This window comes from Mustela nigripes, chromosome 14 (assembly GCF_022355385.1).
Source record: "Mustela nigripes isolate SB6536 chromosome 14, MUSNIG.SB6536, whole genome shotgun sequence".
NCBI classification, from domain to species: Eukaryota; Metazoa; Chordata; class Mammalia; order Carnivora; family Mustelidae; genus Mustela; species Mustela nigripes.
This window is the reverse complement of record NC_081570.1, coordinates 51825785-51844807: the sequence shown is the minus strand read 5'-3', so window position 1 is coordinate 51844807 and position 19023 is coordinate 51825785. Positions and strand designations below refer to the sequence as shown.

The 19023-nt window shown below is 42.6% G+C and overlaps 1 protein-coding gene across 1 annotated transcript in view; it reads right to left on the bottom strand.

The window, feature by feature from the left end:
* The window catches only part of PGM1 (phosphoglucomutase 1), a 62132-nt gene that overhangs the window by 17941 nt on the left and 25168 nt on the right, over window positions 1-19023 (bottom strand). The window contains exons 2-7 of the mRNA XM_059374982.1: window positions 10386-10548; window positions 9873-10019; window positions 7897-8022; window positions 5343-5533; window positions 3911-4065; window positions 1047-1162 (exon numbers count right to left, since the gene is read on the bottom strand). Of these exons, the coding sequence (XP_059230965.1) occupies window positions 1047-1162; window positions 3911-4065; window positions 5343-5533; window positions 7897-8022; window positions 9873-10019; window positions 10386-10548 (898 nt within the window). The remainder of the gene's footprint in view (window positions 1-1046; window positions 1163-3910; window positions 4066-5342; window positions 5534-7896; window positions 8023-9872; window positions 10020-10385; window positions 10549-19023) is intronic.

Below are 19023 nucleotides of genomic sequence, written 5' to 3'. Positions count from 1 at the left end.
GTATTAAATTTACCAGCTCATTCTACCCACCCTACCCCAGGACTTGCAGGAAATGAAATAAAAGCAGTATTCAAACAGCTATTCAAAACAGTATTCAAATCCGTATTAACCTGGTATGAATTGCAACTCAGTTGCAATTACAGAAGGTTAGATTTCAATCTTTGCTTTGCTTTGGTACTAAAGGACCAAGATCAGTCCTTTTATTTCAAAATATTGGGTAAAAATACTAAGAGGAGAAGAAATACGGCCAGTTGATGTACCTTGTAACCTGGCTGGAGACCAACACATGGATAAGGGCCACAAGCCTGAACGGAGGGTTAGAAAGGTGAGAAACTGACATGGGTAGGATGAGGCAGTAGGGAAGGTCATGAAAGTAGGACTTCCGGTCAGCATTTGGACAGGCAGAGAGGAGGGAGAGCAGAGAAGGTAGGGTCTAAGGGTCCTAAAAGGTCCCCCAGCCTACCACGTCCCCTCCCCTCATCACGCTAACCATTTTTGCAGACCTCCTCACAGACAAGGACATGGTTCTCATCTCTTGATCACCTAGCAACTTCCTTCTACCCTAAGGGCCTCCTTCCATTTAACCTTAATGAATCATAACTTGTTGCTACAGTAAACTTGGGCCGGTTCAAGAGAAAGATTTAATGCTGTGCGGCAACTTCCTCTTAAATAAAAACGAAAAACTGACTCGTTCCACCGTATTTCTTCCCCAGAAAGGAAAACATTTATAAAGGTTTCCTTGGCCACGGAGGGAAGAAACACATGTTTATCACTCTGTTTAATCTCTACGGGCTCAGGGACGATGCCCCCCAAACTTCCTGTCTCGGTGGATCTGATCCTCTGGAAGTAAAATTAGCCCTCCTCGGCTAAGCAGGCTCACGGCTTTTCAAATGTGTACATTTCGCCAGGGTTGTTATAAATAGACTGCATTTTGATTTAGGACACATCAGCCACCGGTGCTATTTCGGTCCCGCCTTAGCAGTCAGAGAGTCCCCTCAAGTCGTGTTTACAGGAAAGGGCACGGTAGCACAGGGCCATGCACTCACCAGTCCCGAAGCTCTCCTCTCCACAGAGGGACAGTTTGCTCGCATCCATCAAATTCCCGAAAAACTTCCAGCCCGTTGGGGTCTCATACAAAGCGATCTTTGTAGCATTAGCCACCCTTCAAAGGCATGAAATCAAAGTTACATCACAGCAGGACTGTTAGCTTAGCCACGTGAGGGGGGGCACTGGCAACCGTTATTGTAATCAAGGGTCCCATTTAGCACGGCTTGGAGGTACACATAATTCTAAGATGGACGGAAAATCGTAGGAGAAAACTTGTGCACAATGGGCTACTATATGTGGAGTCGGAGGAGGGGGTAAAAGAGGAAGAAGGAAGAATTAATTCAGGTCACCGAGGTTAATATCTTAGAAGGAGCGACAGTAGCAAAATGTGCAAGGCTGTTTTTGAGGCTCCTTCCACCCAACGTGTTCTGGACACGGACTACAGCTATCAGCATTCCATAAAGAACAAAGGAAGGATGTTTTGATGCACTTCACGTCACAGACGCATGGAGTATTGGGCTTAGGAGGGCACCATTTTACAGAAGAGGAAACGGGGTCTAGGATGGTAGGTGACCAGCCTAAGGTCCAGAGAGCCAGGATGAGCAACAGCCTGCTGTCTAGCCGCCCGGTCAATGCTCTTTTCATTTCACCAGAAGGCCCAGAAAGGACAGTGTCTTGTGGGTCTCCCATTTGTACCAACTCCCCCACGCTACTCTTTGGTCCCCTATCCTCTCCAACACATCTTCTACTCCTTCCTATATATCTGTAGACTATTTAGAATCTTAGAGGCCTTTTTTTGTTTCTTTCTTTTTTTTTTTTTTAAGATCTCTTTCCCTCTTAAAAGGAAGACAAATCCATATTTAATTCGCTGTTTTTAAAGTTCTGCCTTCCAGAAAGCTGACCTTATTGCTAGCAGAGCAATGTCACGTTTAGACTCTAACATCTGAAGAAAATTAAATCTATAAGCTTGAAAGCTGAAAATACAATAAACTTTTACCTGGGTAATGAGTTATTTCCATTGTGATTCTATATGTGCATTACCAATTTTTCCAAAAACCATCTCTTGGATGACATGGAAGTTATTTCCAGGCCTGCTAGGTCTAATTACAACAGCTCGGCCAAAACCAGCTCACAACTTCAGCTGCAGGGTGTGGACCCAGAAGCACAGGGTTCTAATTCTCACTTTGACTTAGCTGTGGGGTCTTCAATAAGATGACTAGCCTCTCTGACATTCGGAGTCCTCTTCTTTAGGATGAGGATTGCTGTGCCGATCAATTAAGACTATAAACCACTCTATGAATATTATCAATTTCTTCTTAGCAGAAGAGAAGTTAGCACTGGTTGTGTTAACACATATCCCTCCTCTCCCCCACAGTAGGAAACTACTACATGGCCCACTTGGGCCGATGAGGAGTAAAGGTTCTGGGTTCAAATTCTGACTCAGCCATTTACTAGCTGGGTGACCTTGGGCAAGTTACTTAACTTCTTTGGCCTTTTGTTTTCCCACCTCTAAAGTGAGGTTATAGATACCATTGACCTCCTAAGGTTGGTTTGAGAATTAAATGACTTAAAACACAAGGCCATGCTCAATAAATATCAGTTATTCCTAGAAGAACCTTGATATATCCATTCTGCTTTCTTCTCTGACCTTGACCTTTTATTCATTCACTCATTCCTTATTCATTCATTCACCAAACATTTACTGGGCACCTAACATGTTCTAATTAGCATTCTCCTTGGTCCTCATTTACTATGTATTACTTGTACTTTTCTAATTGTTTTAGATGTGTTCTCACAAATCACCTTAAAGCCTTTGTAAATGAAGGGTTATATAACAAATAAATAAATAAGCAAATTTGAGATACTAAATGTTTATTATACCACGTCTTTTCTCATAAAAACTGAATATAATTTTCCTTAACTATTTGAGCTTTTTGTTTATTTGGATTTTGGAGAAATGAACATTTACTGTATTTGTGTATAGACGGGCACCCAGTGAGGGATGGACGTGGAATGCTTCTTCAGAAATTCTCTGACATACTGACCCTCCTTTGAACTGCTCTTTCATTCAAACTCTGTGCACACCTGCTAAAGGGGGGGTGGTGGTTCTCCGGAGTGATGGCTTCAGTACAGTGGGGCTGTCATCCACTCATTTCTTCAGTAACATTCAACTGTTCTTTTTAAAAAAAGTGTGTGTGTGTGTGTGTGTGTGTGTGTGTGTGTGTCCTACTGTGTGCCACGCACACCATGGCATACACTTTAGTGAATAAGACAGTCTTTTCTCTGTAGAAGTTTACAGTGTAGCAGGGCAGATAGGTAAGCAAACAAGCTACGGAAACAGTGTGGTAAGTGCTGGAATGGAGGAAGCACAGGGTCGTGAGGAAACACAGAGAGGGGACAGCTAATCCAGAAAAAAACCCACCCCTTCCCTCATAAACACTTATATGTGGAATAGAAAAAACAAAACAAACAAACAAACAGATTCTTACATAGAACAAACTGGCGGTTGCCAGAGGGGAGGTGGGTGGGGGAATGTTGAAACAGGTGATGGGGATTAAGAGATACAAGTCCCAGAAATGCAGAGCACAGCATAGGGACCACAGTCAGTAATACTGCAATTACATCGTATGGGGACCGGTGGGGACCCCGCTTACTGCGGTGAGCACTAATACACAGAATTGCCAAATCAATATGGTGTAGGCCTGACACTAATAAAACACTATATATTAATTCTACTTCAATAAACAATGTTTGACTAAATAAACAGCACACATTATGCCTCAGATGCCCAAGCTGCAGGGGGAGCAAGAGTGTTCTGGACACAGAGAAGAGCCCCGTGAGGGCCACGGGAATGAAGACCTACCGGTCCAGGGCCCCACTGGTGGGCATGCTGCGGGCAAAGCCTCGGACCCCGGTTTGCTGGAAATACGGAATGCTGAAGATGTTGGCAGCAATGACAGCCACGGAGTCCGAAGGGTTCACAAAGAACCCATGCTTGCCCAGAATCATGTTTCGATCCTTTGGGAGAAGGGGGATTCAAAGGAAGAGCTTTTAATCAAACTGTTAAAAAAAAAAAAAAAAAAAAAAACAAACACCACCACCAACAAAAAACTATCTTACATGGGGAGGTATCAGAATTTTAAATTCTCAAATTTAAAACTGGTATCTTTATTCATACTGGGTTCTAAGCACTGGACTTTGTTTCTAATGGCTCTGCATAGTATACCGCTACACCAAAGGCACCCCCATGCCAAAAAAACAAAAACTGTTTTCAATTAAAGTGCAAGCACAAACTCCTTCTGAACCAGAATCTCTGCTCTTCCTCCAGAGGCCAGCTGACTTGAACTTCCCAGACCTTTTCCAAACTCTGGAATCAATCACCTCTCTCCCAAAGGAGAGAAGAGATCGACATAAGAAGAGGAAACAATGACTGTTCACATAGTTTGGTGGGTCTACCAGGCATCTTTCGAGGAATAAAGCAGATTTCTTCAAGAAAGGGCTCCTAAATCGCGGCCCCTCCATCTGATGCAGGGCCTAGCAAAACACACTGCCACCTTCACTGCTTTCTCGGTGCCTGGTGTAAGGAGTACTCGAGTAACACAGTGTATGGAGGAAAAAAAAATCCCATCATGCTCTGCTTCAGAAAGGGGCACTGCAAAATAATGTCTTGGAGGACCTTTTAATTGTCCAAAATTTTGATATGGGAAATTTTATGTTTTTTTGGAAATAATGGATTCTGGCTGAATTTAAGAAGAGCAATAAAAATATATTTTCGTCTAAGTAAAACGTGTAGTACCAATGAAAATACATTTCTTCCCTGTCTGTTATATAGTCACCAATGTAAATAAAACAGCCTGTTTATTAAAGATACTAAGTGTAGAGAAGGAATAAAAGGTTAATTCTCTCATTATAGTTTTATTATTCAGCTAATGCAAATGACAAATGGGTATAAGGCCAAATTCTTTTAAAGGATTAAATAAACCTAGGATGCATTTCTAGAACCTGACCAGCTCATGAAGCACCAGCCGTTATACCGTAACTGAGCTCTGATCACCCTGCCACTCTTAGGAAACAGGAATACCTAAAACCAAACACGTGGGTCCCATTTCAAGGATTTATTCCTGTACATGAGGGTCTTCTAATAACTTAGCCCTGACCCCATGTGCAGTGAGGACTCCTCAACAGTCACTCACTCACAAAGCCCACAGGGCCTGATGGAATCAGCCGGCTTCTCCCCGCTTTGTAGGACCAGGCCTGGCCCGTGTCAGAGTTCATGGAAACGCCCTTGTACCCACCCCATCTCCATCAAAGGCAGCCCCGAAGTCGTGCTCTCCTGTTTTCATGGTCTCCACCAGGTCAGCGGCGTAGGTGAGGTTGGGGTCAGGGTGGTGACCTCCGAAGTCCTCCAGAGGGACACAGTTAACCGCTGAGTTGGCAGGGGCACCCAGTTCTTCGCAGAGGATCTTCTTCACGTATGGTCCCACAACTACGTAAAATGTGAAATGAAGAATCAGAAACTATGATTTGTTAAAGCATGTCAGGATCAGGGGAGGGGGTGGAGGCATTCTAAGGAGAACGGCGGGAAGGGCAATGAGAACATAAAGCCTACGTTCAGGGGCCAGCGGAGAGGTAAGTCTGACTGGGATGGAAGGTTGTGCCAAAAGGAATAATGAGGGGTTCGACTAGAAAAGGTGGGGCTAGTTGATGAAGGAAAACAGGGGAAGGCAGGGGAGTTAGTGTCTATGAAGGACCTACTAAACACCTTGCCAGGGGCTTCACAACCATTTTCTCACTCCTCCCCCCCCCCCCCCAAAAAGAGCTCACAACATAGGAGAGCTTAGTGCTTAAGAGCTTGGACTCTGGAATCAGTGTCTGGGTTCAAATCCCAGCTCGGTTAACCATGGGCTGTACAACTGTGGGAAAGTTGAAAGTTATTTCACTTCTCCGAGCCTCTAGCTACCCTATCTGCAAAATGAGGAGAATAACGGTGGCTACCTAATAGGGCTGGTGTGAGGATTCAATGAGTTAATAGATAGGAAGCCCTGAGGACAGCACCCGGCACATATGTTATAAATATTTGCATTATGATTATCACCTCTACTTTATAGATCAGAAAACTGGTCTGAGATGAAGCCATTTGCCCGAATTTACGTATCTAGTGGGAGAGGGAGCTGGGCTTCAGAGCCCTAATCCTCCTACTATATCCGGTTATCAGACAAACTGGTTAAAAATAGAAACAAATAAAAAGTAAGAACTACCAGCAAGAGGAAAAACCAGTCACATACTTTTATGGTGACATTTTGTACAACTACCAAGAACATTCATCTCTAAAATGCTGAGAATGTGTTTTCATCAAGGAAGGTACAGACACCAATGTAGGCCACAGAGGTTGGAAGAGGGCAGAAGATGTTTCTTCAGTTAAGGGTCACATTAAGGAGGCTGTGGACACACCACACAATAAGGTCAAGGCAGCCAGGGCTGTGAAGGATATAGAAACTGAGGCATTAGAGGAACCTCTGAAAGACCTGGAGAACAAAGTGTACTTCAAGACCAGCTTCCTCTACCCCACACCCCAACACAAACCCATTCTTTTTATTTTTTTATTTCTAGTTTTTATTTAAAATCTCGTTAATTAACATATAAAGCCCATTCTTAAGCCATTCTCCTCACTTCCCTAACATAACATCTCTTAAGCCTTTGTGGCTTTGCTCCAGCCATTGCATCAGCTGGAAATGACCACCCTAGATCCTTCTTTCATAAAAACTAAGTGGGTTGCCAACTTCTTCCAGGAAACCTCTCTTGATACTACTAGTCAAGCTATGCCTTCTTCCATACCCCAAACAGAATACTAGAAATTCTATCTACCCCTCATTTGGTTAGCAGTTTTTGACCCATCCCATCTCCCCAAGTCCCTGCCTACCCCCAATCACACATGTAGTAGGTACTCAATACATACCAGGTGAATGGTTTGAAATGACAGAATGGCTATTATCTTAGTAAGGAAGTGGACACATTCTGTGGGACTCCAGAGGCAACTTAGGACTCAAAGGTGAGGTTCAGGGATGGAAGATATCAGCCCACCAGAAGGTTTTCTAACTGTGGTTTCACAGTGTAACAGGAGGCCCTAATGGCACATCAAAAAGGTTCAATCCCAGACAGAAAGTCTTCCCAACAAGGCACACAGCTAGACTCTAAAACCAGGGAGACTCTTTCCTGCTCAAAGATTCAAAAATTCTAAATTTATTACAAAACAAATAAATAACCTCTGTGCTCAGGAATTCCCGCATTTCTCCATGTGACAAAGCCTCACGGGTTCTAGTCTACAATGATGGCTGCTGTCTCTGCTGACCAGGCCACACACCCACAGAGGAAGAAGAGGGAGAGACACCCAACTGTTGTTCCTGAATTTAATCCTCAGCTTGCTCTTGTAAGCTCTGCTCTTCTAAGAAAAGGCACATGTGGGGGCAGCTGAGTGAGGTATGGGACTCAGAACATGTTCACCTCTTCTAGCAAATGACTGCCCCCCCCCGACTTGGAATAGATGGGGGCGTTTGGGAAGAATGTGAGGTATCTTCTGAGGGGGAGGAAGCACCCACAAAAAGTTGCTTAATGTGGAAACTCTGACCTTTGCACTACCTTGCCACAAGGAATGTCTCTACTGTTTTTTGGCTGTATACAATTAGATCTTTATCTATGTGAATGACACTCTGATACGGTTGCAAACTCACTATTTAAAAACCGTGAAGCAGAGAGTCTCAAGAAAAGGCTTGTTAAAGCATCATGGTACCCAAAATAGAGAGCAGCTTGTTGTCTCTGAGAGGAGGCAAGGGAAGAGACATGGCTCCATACCTCCATGCATGGCATCAATACGGATCTTCAGTCGGTTTGGACCAGAAAGCAGTTCTTTCAGTGCATTGAAATCAAAGATGTTCCTCAGCATGGTAGCATAAGCTTCCACGGAATCCACAATTTCCACTGTGAGAACAAGCAAAGTTAAAATATGGGGGAACTAAACACATTAAGAAATATTACCCTCAGGCCGCCTGGGTGGCTCAGTCAGTTTAAGCATCTGACTCCTGATTTCAGCTCAGGTCATGATCTCTAGGGTTGTGAGATTGAGCCGCGTGTCAGGCTCTGTGCTGAGCTGAGCATGGAGCCTGCTTAGGATTCTCTCTCTCTTTCTCCCCCTCCCACCTCCTTAAAAAAATTTTTTTTAAAGAAATATTATCTTCTGAAATGATTACATTGCTGTAAACCCACAATAGCTACTTTAAAAGGATAATTATCAAGCCCCTTCAGTATGCCCAGGCTGTTACACAATCTCTTACTCAATACTAACAATATTCCTGACAGGAAATGTTCTTAGTCCTATTCTGCAGACAAGAAAGCTTCAAGCCTGAAAGGGTAAGTAACTTGCCCACATAGCTGGGATGGGGCACACGTGGGATTTTTTTTTTTTCCCAAGATTTTTATTTATTTATTTGACAGAGATCACAAGTAGGCAGAGAGGCAGGCAGAGAGAGAGGAAGGGAAGCAGGCTCCCTGCTGAGCAGAGAGCCCGATGCACGGCTCGATCCCAGGACCCCGGGATCATGACCTGAGCAGAAGGCAGAGGCTTGAACCCACTGAGCCACCCAGGTGCCCCACACATGGGATTTTTGACACAGGTTTGCCTGACTGTAAATTTGGCTACGTGGCCACACTCACTCCTTGCCTATCACCATAAGAAGCATATTTTGATGATATAAGTAACAGGAAATGCAATGCCCACTTTCCTTTCCTTTTTCTAGGCCCACTACCATGGAATTTAATGGTAAAAAGCAGGGAAAAAAATTTTTAGTAAACCACTTCCCACGTGTACCACTAAAGAAATAAAACAAATATAAGAACTTAGTATTGTTCTTGTTGGATGTGCGGGGTTCTGAACATTTTTGAAACTCTAAGAGTTTAAGAAATTCTCTACTGTTTTCTAAACCCTAAGCATGTCTTCAAGATGTGCCAAAGTGCCAGGTTATCTTTGTTAGGATGAAACCACGACCTCTCGATGGGTAGGTTCCAATAAAAATGCATTCCATCAAATTGCAATCCAGAGGAAAGTGTGCACATTAGTACAGCCAAAATCCAAGTCGCCTTACTAACTACCTCATTCTTTTTGTGCTAATATGAACAATGTTATAAACCCTGACTCCATCAATTACTACTAATACCTTGGCATTCAACCACAAAATCTACCACAGCTGCCTGTGTGGAGAGTTTCATTTAGCCACCAAAATGGCTGACTTGGATTTTACTAAATATCAGGGCAGGAAAAATAAAGAATCTAAACCCAGACTTTGGGATCATTCACAGCTGGTTCACCACTCACTGACTGTGGGATCTTGGGCTTGTCGTGTAAGCTCTCTCAACCTTTGTTTCCTCATCTGGAAAAACTGAATACAGATAGTGCCGCCCTAACAGGGCTCTGTCAGAATAAAGTGGGATAATGTATGTTATGAGCTTGGCATATAATGAACGCTCAATAAAAGTTAGCTTTGAATGTAATCCTACAGGTCTTCTAGTCAAGGCTATTCATTTTATAGGCATGGAAGCCAAGGCCTAGAAAATTGAAAATGATTTATCCAAAGTCACAGGGCTGATTTCTGGCAGGGCCCTGAGAGTCCAGGTCTCTGGATTCCCAGACCCAACTCCAGACCTGCTAATTAAGGCATGCAAAGGTTAGTGACCACGATCTTTCCGAAACTGAAGACTCATTGTCTTAAAACCTTGAAAGGCAAACTGTTCAAGCTGGAACTGAAGAGGGCAGGAGAGGAGGAGAGTCAACATGCCTGTGAATGGTTTGAACTTGTTTTCCAGGTCAAACTGCTGCTTTCCCAGAACTCCAAGGTCTACTTTCAGGTCAGGGCAAATTGCATATTCTTCAATTGTCTTGCTGATTTGAAAGATTTTATCCGTTATTGCTTCTGGAGCAGGACCTGGAAATCAGACAGCGAACTGTGGGTCATTTCGTGGGACTGACATGAAAATACAAAGAACACAGAGTTCATCCATTCCCCTTCATGAGCACATGTGACCTTCCATCATTTAGGCAGCAAAGTGCCAAAATTTCCTAAAAGAAAATATCATGTTAATGGTCATTCATGCCTATCCTCTCATATTCAGGTACAGCAGGATGAGAATCATTCCACTGTCACCAAAAGGATAACAAAGACTTCCCTTGCGAAGGATCAGAACCAGAACCCTGGCCTTCCAGAACCAGAACCCTGGCCTTCCAAGGCCTCGGTTATTAGTTTACGCTAATGAACAGAAACTGACTACCCTCAAAATGACAGCACACTCACCTCCATTGGAAATATTAAATTTGATTCCAAAATCTCCATTGGGCCCTCCTGGGTTGTGGCTGGCTGTCAAAATGATCCCACCAATGGCTTTGATCTTTCGAATGATGCAGGATACGGCAGGGGTGGAAAGGATTCCATTCTGCCCGATAACCAAGCGACCAATCTAAGAGAAGAAATCCACAACGTGCATCTTAATATCGATAAATCCAGAGCTACTGCCCAGAAATATCAAAGCTATAGGCAGATGGACAAAGAAATAGTGCTGAAGCAGAAAAGGTGTTCTTTAATCAATACCTACGGCTTGGGTTATTATTATTTTATTATGAAGTAGAATGTTGAATAATATTACTGAAGTAGAATCTGCATGGCAGAACAAAGCTATTCCTTCACAAAGCCATCCCTTCAGATAGTTTTTTGGGACTTTGTAGTTTTAAAATAGTGTGTGGCCTGGGGAAGCGCTCAGGCTCTGGCAAGAAAACACAAGAGTATTTGAAACACAATCTTTCCAGACCAGGTTCATAATTTTCCACTGAAAAGTTGTTAGAAAACCCACATTTTTATCCAGTTCAATCATACTTTCAATGGGAGAAGATGGAAGTTTAGCTAATTAGAGGAATTCTACCCAGAGAGAAGGCTTTTTGCAAATTAAAAAAATTTTTAAAGTGAAAAGGGCAAACTTTATACGAAGAGTTTAGAATCTGCGACTCATAAACTTATCTTTCCAGTCAAGCCTGGATTCTGATCGGGTGATCCCCTCCGAGCAGGACAGACCTACCCATGTCGGGATGTACCTGGGTTACCTGCTGGGCCTAAGGCAAAAGATGCTGGGGCTTATTACTGGTTAATCCAATCAGAACCACCGACAGGAAAAGACTCCAGGTGGTATTTTGCTGTGTTCTCAACTTACCTTCCAGTATCTCTCATAGATGCTATTAGCACAGCTCCTAAATCTTCCTTCACTAAAACGTAATTTATGTTTGTTTCACTGTGACCCAAGTTAGAAAAGAAGGAAGAAGTCCCACCAGTTCCTTGAACATACTTGGAGAAGACCTGATGACTGCATCAAAAGTTTTATAAAATGAGGAGTTTGTGCCCTCATTCCATTCTCCCTTCTGAGAGAAGAAAGGGACAGGGATGTTTTAAACATGTCCATTTGTTATTTCTTTCTGCCCCACCCAAGATAAACATGCTTGAAGAAATGACTTGTGGTAGAAGACGTGTCTGATGATACCTGGATTCTCTGGGCAAGCTTTTCTGGGACTGTTACCTCTGCCCCCTGCAAGTCACCGAAAGCTTGCCTGCCTCGTCATCAACCCCTCGGCTGCCAACCATCTCCCAGGAAGCAGCTGGTTCATCTCAGTCACCTCTTGGCTCTCACTTGTCCATCTCAGAACAATGTTCGTTAGACCGATACATTTGCTCTGCCTTGCCTCCCTCAGGAAGTGGTGATGACCAGGGTAGGCGGTATAACGAGGCTCCTCTGTAAACTAGAGGGACCAGAAGGCGGTGCGAAATCAACATTAATGATTATCACCGAGCCATAGAGTGCTTTTTAAAACCCATCACATGTTCGATTCATTCTCATAACTGCTCCCTAGGACTGCTGTATAGACGAAGAAGCTGAGGTTCAAAGTTATGATGCTGCCCATTCATCCGTTCTTGCATTCATCCAAAAGCAATAATCAAGTGTTTATGCAAGGATGGTATAGGAGGCACTGGGATAGATGGCAGGGCAAGGTTACGTGGCAAATTAGTAACCATAGCTGGCCACTAATAGCTAACTCAATACAGTGCGAACAGTAACATCTCACCCTTCTAGCAGTTTCTGGGTTCTTGTAAGAGTGAAAGTCTATGGTTGAGCAGTTCCATAATTTCAATAGGAGTGGCTTAATTAGAGATGGCAATTGAACCAGCCAGAGTAGTGATGGAGCTATCTGGAAATTATACTTGCACATACTTGCACATCAGTTATACTGACCTACACTCAGATCTTATATGTATTTGGTCTGGAGAGGGAGACTGGTGAATGAATATTAAGCTGCACCACCCAAGTCATCCCTTATTCTGCCATTCTTTAGGGTGAAATCTGCAATGGTCAACCAGTCAGCAATGGTCCAAGAGTGAGGGGATTACATTGAGGGTAAGAATAAGAAAGTCAAGAGACAGAAGCAAGGAAAGTCCATGGTTCCTTCTTCCTCTTCAGCCCAATAAGACATAACAGTGGATCAAAGTCCCTCCTTCCAGAGGACTCTATCCTATGAATCACCCCCGGGAATATTAATCCTCAACCTGATATTGAGGAGATATTACTCTATTACCCTCCTTCCCTTGACAACATCTGGAGAACTACAACGGTTCCTGACTCAATCTCCCTTTTCTCTCTCCCACCTGCACCACCTTTATTCTACCCTGGCTGATTCATCCTTCCAACTCAGGACCACCTAGTTCATCTTTTTAAATCATAGTTCTGTGCCTCTCCTCTATGCAAACCTTCCCTGTACTATACGATCCAGAAATTCTAATTCGAGCTGTAGACACAAAAGAAAGCAGGGACTGAAACAGATCACTTGTACACCCATGTTCATAGCAGAATTATTCACAATAGCCAGAGGTCCATGCATTTATGAATGCATAAACAAAATATGGCATATACACACCGTGGAATGTTATTTAGCCATAAAAGGGAATGAAATTCTGATACATGCTACAATGTGGATGAACCTTGAAAACACTGCACTAGGTAAAATAAGCCAGACACATAAGGACAAGTATTGCATGATTCCATTTAAATGACATACACAGAAGAAGGCAAATTCATAGGCAGAAAGTAGAACAGAGATTGCTGGGGGGTAAGGGAGGAGCAATGGGAACTTATCGTTTAGTGGGTCGAGAGTTTCAGATGGAATGAGAAAAAAGTTCTGGAAACGGATAATGGTGATGGTTGCAGAATATTGTGAGTATAATAACACTGAAGTGTGCACTTAAAAATGGCTGACACACTAAGTTTTATGTTACATATACTTTACTACCAAAAAAATGCATTTTTAAAAAAGAAAAATCCTTCCCTGGCCCCCCAGTGTCTACCAACTTTCAGATAATTCCCTCTACCTGGTACTGAAAGTTCCCCATCAAACAGCCTTTCCTGTCCTTCCTTCTCCCTCCCGCTACTCCTTCCCACATGACACACTGCCAGGAAGGATACCTCACGGTTTACGTGCCATTTTATCATCCAACATGACAGGGAGCAAACTTAGTTTTCCTTTTAAAAAACAGGGCCTCAAACTATGAAAAGAACCTAGATGTCCATCAACAGATGAATGGGTAAAGAAGATGTGGTGTGTGTGTGTGTGTGTGTGTGTGTGTGTGTGTACACACATACACAAATGGAATACTATCTAGCCATCAAAAAAACCAAAATCTTGGCATTTGCAACAACGTGGATAGAGCTAGAGGATATTATGCTGAGCGAAATAAGCCAATCAAAGACAATTATCATATGATCTCTCTGATTATGAGGAATTTGAGAGGCGGGGGGAGCTGTGAGGGATAAGGAAGGAAAAAAAATGAAACAAGATAGGATCAGTAGGGAGACAAACCATAAGAGACTCTTAATCTCAGGAAACAAACTGAGGGTTGCTGGGGGGTGAGGGATAGGGATAGGGTGGCTGGGTTATGGGCACTGGGAAGGTACGAGCTATGGTGAGTGCTGTGAAGTATGTAAACCTGGTGATTCACAGACCTATACCCCTGGGGCAAATAATACACTCATTATATGCTAATAAAAAAATTAAAAACAAAAAGACAGGGCCTCATGTTTTCTTGTGTTTCACAACGAAACAAGTTCCATGCTCTTTGTCCTGCTAGTCATACACACATATTCTTATTTCTAAATCTATCTCTACATTCAAAGCTCTGGAGACCAAATGAGATATCAGTATTATAAACAGGGGCCCACTAATGTCTTATTTTGTACATTAAAATTTCCTGTACTTCTTAGCTCACAGAAGCATCATGTAAAAAAAACTTCTTGTAAATGCAGATAGCTCTATGCAAATAAAAACAAAGGGAAACTCCTAACAAAGGCAAATTATATTCTACAGTCCACAAATGCACCAGATAAAAGTGTAATAAAGAGGGAAAAAAATGAAATGATCTTCATTTAGTTCAGTAGGCTGAAGAGGCTTCCAAGAATCGGCTTAAGGGTGGAATGGGTATTGATAGAGGTGGGGAGGGAACAAACCTGTGGCAATAAATCATCTTTCCTTTACATTTCCTCCCTAGAGCTCTGTCCACAGTCAAAGGGATGTTATAGGAGTCAGAACTGAGGATATGTTAGAAAAGGAAGGAATCAAACCATCTAGGAGGTGATAGGTTTTATCAGATTAAAGTGCTTTACAGGTCCACTAAATGTTTTACGTAATTCAGTTTGGTTGCATGACTGCTTTGAATGCAACACTACTTTAAATCAAGAATGCCCTTGAGAAGATTTGAAAATACTGCTTGGACTGCCACAGCTCTAACAAATAGGCACTTACCATATTTAGTCAATTATTATCACTTAAATGTATTATTTAGCAAACCTTCAGATCGTAAATCTGAGCAAGTCTATAGGGTCTGCCTGAATTACACATTCTTACCACCTCTTCCAACATCCTTCAGCTCCACACAAAAATGAAATGAAGCCAAATATATCACAGCAAAGGGGACAGTGTACCACATCCACTCAATGATCTAGATATATGCGGAGAAATAATGTTCCTTTCGTTCTTTCTCTAAAGATTAAAAGCATCTTAATACCTTTCCCTTTGCAGCTCTCCTCAAAGGTGAAATTTACAACATGTCACATTTTATCTTAAAAATCTGTATGCTTCATAATAATTTCATATTTGAGTGCTTTATCAGCAATTTTTACATGAGAGGCATTCAGATTCTGAAACTGGGTAGGAAGGAAGCTTCGCATTAAAAACAATAGGATCTACAAACATTTTTAAATGTAATCTGGTGGTGTGTTTTTATTTTTGCTTTTATTTTGGGTTTTGCAATCACACCTGCTTGGCATATTATTTAAAAGAGACCGACGGTGAAAGCCCAACACATTTGGTTGCCATGCTAAATTTTTATGTTCTCAGGACCAGAATCACTCTCAGAAAGGAAATACAACAGATTTTTTAAAATTGTGAGTTCTGAGGGACCGTGTGCTCCAAATTATTGCTAAGCATAATCTAAAACACTGAAAATATATTTTTGGTCCCACAGAGGAATCTGCAGAGCAAAAATAGCAATGTCCTGCTGCCTACCTTCCTGCAAATCATTGGGACTGTGCGAATTGTTAGATTATCAAGATCAATGCCTTCTGGCGCCAAGATTCCTTCTGATTTGGTTAATTTGGCCAGTGCAGTTTTTCACAATGCCGAGCTCTCAGCCGAGCCTCCTTATATTATAGTCTTACAGGAGTTATGAACTCTACCCTGTTGCACAAATTCACCGCACACAGGGCTTCTTTGTGTCCAAGGTCATTATAAGCAGGCTCCCCTGTAACAGGTCCTCTTGGTAGGCTTATACCTAACATTTTCCAATCCCCTCCTGGCATTTCTGCATGACTACCAGGATCCACAAACAACAGCACGCCCTGGCTTTTGTTTTCCTGTTTGACAAGTGACTGAACTTCAACAAGGAAGCCATTGAAAGAAAACAAAATCCTCCTCTCTCCTCTACTCATTAGAGCTGTCTTACATAGGCAAGGGTACCCCTTGGAACTAGGTTAGAATGTAGATAAGACAGCTTAAGGCTGGGGGGTGTGCTTTAATGTTTAAAAAGCAGCAGGTACTTTTTCAAGCAAAAGGCATGGAGTACAACACAAAAGGAGCCGAACTTACATTCCTAGATCCCAACATGACTACTGTAATTTCAGGAGTAATATCACAATACACATTTTCTGCAGTCACAATGAAATGCTATAGGGATACTAGTAGAACTCAAGTGTATACAACATACAAATCCTTGTACTCTTGTATATTTCTGCAAAACGAAGAAAGAAGCATATGTGGAGAGCCAGAAACATAATAATAATTACCGTATACCAACCCCATTGGCGGCCGCCATCTGCACTATTGTTTCTATCGCCGACTTATTAAAATACCGCCCATCTCCACCAATCACCAGTGAGGATCCCTGGCGATCTTTGAGGTCTATGGAAAAGAACAGACTCTGGATGAAATTCTCCAGATAACATGGCTTCTCCTCAAAACAATAGGTTTTCTTCCGTAATCCACTAGTTCCTGGTTTTTGATCATGGTAGGGTGCGGTAGCAAAGGTCAACAGAGGGAGAGGACCTTCTTCCATTGTCCTGTATTTCCCGGAAATCCATTCACCAAAATTACTCATCTTTCATTTTCACCACTTGGCTCAGTGAGGGTGTTCAGGGAGCAGGCAAGGGTCCTCAAAATAGTCTGTCCGACCCGAAGCTGCAACAGTGTCATCTGAGTAACTAAAGGAGAGGTTGATCTCTCTCAATCAGGAAGCTGTTAAGTCCTTGCTGTCGTCACCCATGGTGAAAAGTTAAGGGCCACACACCCATCCACACCCACACAAAAAACACATTTTCCAAGTTGTTTTGGTGAGGATATTTCTGCCCACATAACGATGCCAAATACCCTTCAATTATTTTTGCCGCATCTCCCCCATTGGATAATCCAAGGATACTGCCTGTAGCAGCCTCCCGTCACAAACACCGGAGGACGGCTGCCAGCCTCTACTCGCAGAGCCCAGGCAACGATGGTGCAAACGCAGTCCCAAAAAGCAGGGACTTTTGAACAGGACACCCTGGTGTGGCTCCCGCTGCTCCTGACACCTCTTAACGCAGAGCCTCTCTGGGCACTCGTCACTGAGAAGGCCATCTGCTGCTACAGTTGTCCCATGCCATCCTAGCAAGTTAAAGGTCAATCTTAAAATGGAAGTGAGGGATCTCAGTTACCTCTGGTTTCCTTACATCACCATCATTTTGATACCTGAGTAATTTTTTACTTCCCACATGCAATTCCAGTTAGAAGGAAGAAAGTCACCGAACAGAACAAATTTATTCATTGCTCACCAAGGATTTAACAAGACAGTATTCAGCTCCAGAAGAGCAGATACCTACAAATATGCCCTGAATGATCAATACCTTGATCATTCCCTTGAACTTAGGGAAATGTGGGAATGGAGATGCACCAAATCCTTGAAAATGCAAGAGAAACAGGGAGGGGGAAAAAAGTATGTTTTTCTAAGTGCATGAGGTTTGATCAAGTTATTATCTGGACAAATAATATGAACATAAGATTAAACTTTGTGTTTTCTTGTTTTCATTTTCTCGGGTTTTTAAAAAATATTTTATTTATTTATTTGACAGAAATAGAGGGCACAAGCAGGGGGAGCGGCAGGCAGAGGGAGAGGAAAAAGCAGACTCCCCGCTGAGCAGGAAGCCTGACACTGGGCTTGATCTCAGCACCCTGAGATTATGACCTGAGCCAAATCAGATGCTTAACTGACTGAGCCAACCAAGTGTCTTTCATTTTCTCAGTTTTACATAGACTTGGCTTTTAAGAAAACATTTTTAGTGAAGCAGGTTAAGTCCTTTGCATTTGAAGAACCTAAGATGTTTTAAAACATTCTATCTGAATAAATTTAATATCCAACCCCCATTTGGTCCCTAAGACCTTATTAATGATCCATATAAATGCATGTTTCCTTATCTAGTTCAGCAGAAGTTGACAACTAAGAAACTCCATTGTCAAGGTTTTGGTGAACTTGTCAAGGATGCTTAAAAGGTAAACCAGGGCTAGTTACCCCACTTGTTTGGAGAGTCCAACATGCACTGGAGTCCAGGTTTTCAAGCGAAACATGAATAATCACTTGATAAACAAAATCTGAGTATTTTTCTACTAACTTGTCAAGCAAGGTCAGAAAGCAAACAGGACTGGGAGCAGCAGACTGCCCTCTCTACAGGACCAGCTGAGGGGACGGGCCCCAGAGCTGAAAGCAGCTGCTGGCAGAGAAGCCTGGTCTCCTTCAAATGACAAACGGTGCTGGTCCAAGTGCAGGGAAGACCTTGAGACATAACATTAAAACAATTCGCAAGACCACGTCTACTAAGTCGAAAAGCAGCTGGCCAAAGGACAGGTTTTATAGTTTACTTGGGGCTTTTATTTACTTCTTAAAGATAAAATTCTTTAGAAATTAATTTATGAAGTCAGCTTGCTATGCTAACCATAGTTTACATGCCTACTGCTGGCAATGACAATAAAGGCGTTTTTTTTTAAGTCTGGTGCCAAGCTTTCTCTGGTTCTAGATAAGTTTGCAAATTAGGCCAAGCATATGTGTCTTGACATATTTAATAATAGATCAAGATTTGGGGCGCCTGGGTGGCTCAGTGGGTTAAGCCACTGCCTTCGGCTCAGGTCATGATCTCAGGGTCCTGGGATCGAGTCCCACATCGGGCTCTCTGTTCAGCAGGGAGCCTGCTTCCCTCTCTCTCTCTCTCTCTCTCTCTGCCTGCCTCTCTACCTACTTGTGATCTCTCTCTGTCAAATAAATAAATAAAATCTTTTTTTTTTAAAGATTTTATTTATTTATTTGACAGACAGAGATCACAAGTAGGCAG